The sequence below is a fragment of the Henckelia pumila genome, chromosome 4 (assembly GCF_033568475.1).
Source record: "Henckelia pumila isolate YLH828 chromosome 4, ASM3356847v2, whole genome shotgun sequence".
Lineage (NCBI taxonomy): Eukaryota > Viridiplantae > Streptophyta > Magnoliopsida > Lamiales > Gesneriaceae > Henckelia > Henckelia pumila.
Window position 1 is genome coordinate 226,688,220 of NC_133123.1, and position 7,467 is coordinate 226,695,686.

The following is a 7,467-nucleotide window of genomic DNA, read 5'->3' on the forward strand; positions in this document are numbered from 1 at the left end:
AGGTTGAAAATAAAAATATTTTAAAAGAATTTGATATTTTTTTTGAGCAAGACAAAAAATTGTAGATTAAAAAAAAAATTTGAAATTGTTTCTTAATTTAATAGGACGTGTACACCTCAATGTAAGAATACCATGTATATATAGCATTGTCCAAATTAGTTGAAAAAAAAAATTTACTTTCCCGACATAAAAATGTTGTTTTGCTAGAGTCAACACGTAATTACAAAACGTAATGAGTGATTTCGATTGTAAACGCAACTTGCAACCTTTTGGAGACGACTATATATCGTGCAAGTCAACATCCAACAATTTCTTCTTCCGAATTCGTAAAACTCCGATCGAGCAGGATGGCCGGAAAATGCGCAAGAACGGCGATTGGCATTCATCTGGGCACTTCGTATTCATGCGTGGCCGTATGGCAGTGGGGGCGTGTTGAGATCATACCCGACGAACATGGCAACCACACCGTGCCTTGTTATGTATCGTTCACTGAAAAAGAATGCCTCATCGGCGATGCTGCCAAGAATCTAGCCGATATGAACCCCACCAACACTGTTTTTGGTGAGACATTAATTATGATTCCCAATCTTGGAGTATAGTGTTGTGTTGTAATTTGTATTTTGTTTTCTAACATGCTTAATTATGCAGATGCTAACCGGTTGATTGGTCGGAAATTCAGTGACCCATTAGTTCAGTGTGTCCAGAGTGATAAGAAACGCTGGCCTTTCAAGGTCATTTGCGGATCCCAAGATAAACCCATGATTGTGGTTAAACACAAATATCAAGAGAAAGAGTTTACCGCAGAAGATATTTATGCAATTATACTCTGCAAGATGAAGGAGATTGCAGAAGATTTTCTCGGATTCAGAGTAGAAAACGCAGTTATTACTGTACCCGTCTACTTCGACAATTTTCAAAGGCAGGCGACCAAGGATGCCGGAACCATTTCTGGGCTCAACGTCTTGTGTATCCTTGACGAACCTGTTGCTACAGCGGTTGCCTATGGCCTCGACAAAAAGTATATTAACATGGCCCGAAAAAATATACTTGTTTTCCACTTTGGTAGTGGTACCCTCGTGACTCTTCTCACCATTGACAAGACAGAATTTCAGGTCAAGGCTATTGCTGGTAACACCCGACTTGGGGGAGAAAATCTTGACGATAGAATTGTTGACTATTTTGTTCGAGAGTTCAAAAGGAGGCACAAAAAGGACATAACAGACAGCGCCAGAGCATTGAGAAGGTTAAGGAGAGATTGTAAGAAAGCCAAGTGCGATTTATCTTGGACGGCGCAAATAACTATTGGAATCGAGTGTTTGTATGACGGAATTGATTTTGACTCTATATTAACACGTGCTAAATTTGAGGATCTCAACATGGATTTGTTCCAGGAATGCATTAACCATGTTGAGGAATGTTTCAAGTGTGCCGGGATGGACAAGGAAAGCGTCCACGATGTGGTGCTTCTTGGTGGATGCACTAGAATCCCAAAGGTACAACAATTGCTTCGAGATTTTTTCAATGGTAAGGAGTTGTGCAAAAGCATTCATCCTAACCAGGCTGTGGTCTATGGTGCTGCAATTCAAGCAGCAAATTTAAGTGGCGAGTCCCCGGTTTTGCTGAATGTCACCCATCTATCTCAGGCAGCAAATATAACTACTGCCGGGGAAATTAGGATGGTTCAAGCCCCTGTTTTGCGGGATGTCACCACCCTTCTACATCGACCACCTGCAAATACAAGTGGTAAAGGAAATGAGAAGGTTCAAGCCCCGGTTTTGCGGGATGTCACCCTTCTATCGCTTGGTATGCGTATCAATAAGGATGAAATGCTTGTTGTAATACCAAGGAACACTGGCATTCCCGCTAAGAAAGAAGTGCAGAGAAGCACTGGTAGGGATAACGAAACCAGTGTGTTGATTGAAGTATATGAGGGTGAAAGGCCTAGAACAAGCGATAACATTCTGCTGGGGACATTGGTTTTGTATGGCATTCCTCCTGCTCCGAGGGGTGTCCCTGAAATACATGTTTGCTTCGAAGTTGATGCTAATGGTATGCTATGTGTGTCCGCCGAAGACAAAACGACCCGCAAGAAAAACAGCATGACAGTTCACAATGTCAAAGACTTGCTATCCAAGGATGAGATTGCGAGGATGTTAGAGGAAGCCGAGAGATTTAAGTTTCAAGATGAGGAGCTCAAAAAGAATTTCGAGTCCATAAATCTTCTGAAAAATTATGTGTATGAAACCAGAGCTAATGTTATGACCAAAAAGCTTGCTTTAGAAAAAATAGAATGCGAGATCAAGTCCGCTATCGAATGGTTGGATGAACACAAAGTTGGGAAAGCAGATGTGTTTGAGGATAAAAAGAGGCAACTGGAGAGCATTTGGGATCATATTACAAAACTATAGTTTAGGATTGATTAGTATATAACTAAGAGAGCTTCATCTGGTGCATTTTCATTTGTCTTTTTTTTTTTTTTTTTTTTCGGGTTTGAATATTTGTATTTTCCTTTTTTGAATAATTATATTATATATATATATATATATATGAATATATAATTTGGCTAATTTTTTTCCTCTTTTAACTTAAAACTTTGAGGTTGTGTTTGGGTTCATAATTTAATTTGGAGAAAGAGATTTGATTTAGAGAATTGATTTCTAATTACACTCATCTTGCTAGTATTTGAAATCTATCACAATTACTATTAACTTGTTAGGGGTGATCATTGTAGAATTAATAAATAGTCCAGTGTTTGACTCAATTTTAGGAAACAAAATAAATTACCTCAGGCCCGTTTAAAGGTACTGTTCATTCTGAAAAACGCATGAATTCTATCCCTTCTGTGAGTTGGTGGTATTTCTAATCCAAGTTTGAATAGTACGAAAGATTTTTGAGTTTTTTTTTTCCAATTTTACCCTTGAGAAAATTTGGAAATGGATGGAAAGCTTGTAAAATCGCAGATCTCCATTTTGCATTGCATTTCATTTCCAAGCTTTGTAATCGCAGATCTCCATTATTTATATAACGTTAACATTAATATTCAGATTATTATTACTATTTTCCAATAAATGCATATTTACATTATCATTAAATTTAACGATTTTCTATATTTAATTAATATTTAAGTTATTTTTAAGTTTGAAAAATTGTAAAAATGTAATAATTAATATCATAATAAATAAAATTTATATTATTATTATTATTAATTATTAATATATTATTTATTTAGCAGTAATGTTGTAATTGTTACTAATTAAATTTAACATTAAAATTAATATTCAAATTATACATAAAATTTTAGGTATCAAAACAAATTCATATTTATATTATTATTAAATTTATTAATTTCTATTTTTATTAATATTTTTATTATTTTTTGTTGTTTGAATTTAAAATTAATAAAAATTTAATAGTTAATGTAATATTAAAATAATTTATATATAATGATAAGGTTAAAAAAATAATTTTTTAATTTATCATTATCTAAATCTAGATATTAATCATTCAAATCAAACATATCATTATTTAATCAATCTCATCCATTTTCTTCAATAATCCCAATGAATTTTATCATACATTATCATATCATTTAACCAAACGGAGCACAGAGTACTAACCACATTGAATTAGATTATGGAATTAAAATATATCAATCCGAGCACCACCCGAGACAAGAGAAATGTAGAGAAATATAATTTCCTTTATGTCGATTAAATCTTGAGAAACATTGATTCACCCCATGACCAAGGTAATTTAATTATTCGTTCTATCCATAGAATATTCAGATTTTAACACTAATTGTATATAAAGATAAATTTCGCATGAGGAAAGCAGTACCATTTGTTGGGTCATGTAATAGTTGAAACTGCAAAGAGATAAATAATGTACAGGTGATGTTTAGGCTGTTAGTTAGATTGTTTAAAATATTTGAATTGTATCCTTAATACCAGTTATAACTTTTTTTCAGATAAAGAGGCAATCTTTAGACCAAACAATCAGTATAAGATACAAGGTTATTTGTTCAATACTTATTGTAAGGGAAAATAATTTTTTTGGTCCATTAACTTGTTCATATTTTGGTTTTGGTCCATTAACTTTTCCGATTTAGGTTTAGAAATACTAACTTTGTATTTTCAGTGTTTTTGGTCCAATTGCATACATGTCAACTTTTGATTGATCCAAAATGATAACGTGGACCAATCCGAAGCTGACACGTATGCAGTTGGACCAAAAAACACTGAAAATGTAAAGTTAGTGTACCAAAATTCACATCGAAAAAGTTAATGGATCAAAACCCAAAAGGGGTAATGTTATTGAACCAAAAAACTTATTTTTCTCTTATATTGTAATGAGTGTGATACAATGTCACATGTTCCATGCTTTTTTTTTTTATTGTAATGTTATTATGGATAGACGGATTGTCGAGATGCAATAATAATCTCTTTCTTATTTTTGTATGGAAACAAAAGAAAGTTCCAAGTGGGATATGTGCTCGCATGTTTTTCGCATGTTTTCCAACATAAATTAATGGTTGAGGATGGCTGCAACGCTAGGTTTTTAAAATTTAAAAAAAAAAAAATTTGAACTTGCAGGCTGCCCGCGTTGTAGCCTGCAGGTTCTACTTTACATTCGTAATTATTACAATTTTTTTTTAAATTTAATTTGTATTGGGATGTCGTTCCATGCATGTTTGGTTAAACTTATTAAAAAGAGCTTATAAGTTCCTAGATATTAAAAGTTGTTTTACGAGCTTATAAGCTATTAGAACTTATTTTAAAAATAAGATGTTAAAGTGTTTGGATAAACTTATTTTAAATAACTTAAAGATGTTGATGTGTTTGGTATTATAAGATCTTTTTATCGTCGAAATTATCAAAAAGGATATAATTATATTAAAATAATGTTTCGAGTTATACATATATGAAAATAGTTTTAGAATAAACGTATATTAAAAAATAAAATTGTTATAATATTTTATTTTAGAAAATTTATGTGATTTTGAATTTTTTTAAAAATAATATTTAATATTTAATTAGTGGAGGATATGATGGAGATTTATTAAAATATTTAAGGATATTTTAAGGAGATAGAATGTTAAAATAATATCTTTTTGAAAAAAGTACTTCACCCCTTACTTTTTTAAAAACATCTTATAAGCTGTCAAACAACTTATTTTAACAAATTATAAGCTGTTTTTAAAAAAATTTATCAAACAAATATTTAGAGCTTAAAAGTTGTGCCAAACACCCTCATAAAAAATGCATGGGGCATGGGAACCATGCAATTGATTTTTTTTAATATATATATATATATATATATATATATATATATATATGATTTTTTAATTATATTTAAATAAAGAAAATAATAAAATATAATTAATCTAATTACTTTACATTAATTTACGTAATCATTTAAAAATATTAAAAACATAATTACTCAAAGATAATGAAGTGCATAAAAAATTAAAATTTAATTTATTAAATAATCTTACATATTTAATATTATTTAACATAAAATTATTTTTATTATTTTATAAAATTTAAATTACAATTTAAGTAATAAATAATAATAATAATATAATATGTGTATAAATGATTAGTGGGACCTGTAAAGAAGTTATTTTTTGGTTTTAGAATTGTGAAAAAAAGTTATAAAAATTTTGTTTTGAGATGAAAATGATGTGTTATGATGAGTTTCATGATGAAGTTAAAATTTTTGGTTCAGAACTGCGAGTACCTAAAAGTCTCAAATCGGAAACAAATTCAAGAATCAATCTATACAAGTTCCTTCTTTGTTATTTTGGTATGGAAACAAAAGAAAGTTCCAAGTCGGTATTATTTAATTTCTACAATATTTATTTATATGGACACAATTTAAGAATTTATTGCGAAGGAAAGAAAGTCTTTGTCCACGGCCCTAGCTACAATCTGTATATTATATCAACTACGACTCAAACTCTCATTTATTTGCTGGGCATTTATATAGGTTGGTAGGAAGAACTTCTTACAAAGATTGTAAGGGAATAGAGGTTGCACATAAACAGTGTGAGGTGTTGTCACAAAGTATTGAAAACATCTTCAATAACACCTTGAGTAATTTGTAGCGGAATATAATTTAAGCGTGAATAAAATAAACAAGCAACCAAATAAATAGACTCAAATGATTTAAGTAAGAGTATAAAATACCCTTGCAGCGCCTCAGGGCAAAGCTTTCACTAAAAAATAAATCAAAGAGTTTTACAAACCCAAAAACTAGTGATTAATTATTGTAAAAATCAATTTTCTCCAACATATGAGAAAATAAACCACAAAAAACATCTCCTAAAATTCTATACGAAATAAAATAAATAAACCAAAACACGGAGATGAATCCTTGAGGCCGAAACTCGACTAGAACACTTCAATGTTTGATCTTCGATCTTCACGTGTTCTCCAAGGCTTCAAGGTTACACGACCAAACCAGATTTTTTAAATCTTTCTCAACGTATGTGAAGTGAATCTCAATTGGTCGTACGTTCTCTCTAGGTTCGTCTCTCTTTTCCCTTGTTGCACGTCTATCTCCTTAAATAGCACAAGAATCCTTCTTCAACATGTTTTTTTGTAGGCGTAGGATTCTTTTGATTTGATCATATCAAATCTACACAAATAAGGAAGGATATACATTAGATATGATATGATAAATATTCTAATTAGCTTAACAATATCTCAAATCAACTTACCTAATGAATTAAATAACTTATATAAAAGTTATTTCATGTCCAAGAAAGACAAAAGATATTTAATAAAATCTTTTTCAAAACTTGAGAAATTTTAGGAATAAAATATTCCTTTCAATCTCCCCCTTTTTTCTTCTGGACAAAATACATTCAATTCAATAACAAATCAACTTAACTCCCTCTGAATACTAAAACAGATTCTCCCCCTAAGTTTAAGCAGAGGTGTTGTCACGAGATGTCGGCAACATCTAGCTACAACACTTCAGAACAATAAGCAGATGTAAAGGAGAACCAAACAAGATATCAGATCAGACACACAAAAACAATTCTGATTACTAGAGCAAAAACAACTTAAAAAAACTAATCAGCAAAAAACAAACTAATAAACAATAAACCAACGAAAAAAACTAGAATTGATTGCTCTCAGATGAGCCATCATCGGTAGTATCTTTTTCTTGCTCATCAGTAGCATCTGTTTCTTCTCCCCCTTTTTGTTCAGAAGGGCCAGCTCCACTGAGTAGTGATTTGTAGTGAGCCTTTAACCCTTCATAATAGGCTAGATCTGCCTTAGCCTGTGCAATATTCTGCCCAGCATTCAACAACTGAGCTTGAAAATGCAGTATCCTAATTCTGAGCAGCAGAGAGAGGTACAAAAATGGCAGTGGCAGATGGGGTGTTGGAAACATATACCACAACATTTTCAGCAACACCTGTTTCTAACCAAGGAAGATCTAACTTCCTATTCCATT

General features: G+C 31.5%; 1 protein-coding gene across 1 annotated transcript; it reads left to right on the forward strand.

The window, feature by feature from the left end:
* Nucleotides 1-282: 282 nt before the first annotated feature.
* On the forward strand, nucleotides 283-2,549 carry LOC140866041 (heat shock 70 kDa protein 18-like). Its single transcript, XM_073270905.1, has 2 exons — nucleotides 283-561; nucleotides 649-2,549. The coding sequence occupies exons 1-2, from the start codon at nucleotides 348-350 to the stop codon at nucleotides 2,406-2,408; spliced, it is 1,974 nt and encodes a 657-aa protein (XP_073127006.1). The 5' UTR covers nucleotides 283-347; the 3' UTR covers nucleotides 2,409-2,549.
* Nucleotides 2,550-7,467: the final 4,918 nt, after the last annotated feature.

Bases quoted from the DNA above. Each gene is read 5' to 3' on its own strand.
- LOC140866041 (XM_073270905.1), top strand. From the start codon at position 348: ATGGCCGGAAAATGCGCAAGAACGGCGATTGGCATTCATCTGGGCACT. The intron at 562-648 runs GTGAGACATTAA...TTAATTATGCAG, and splicing joins CCCCACCAACACTGTTTTTG to ATGCTAACCGGTTGATTGGT.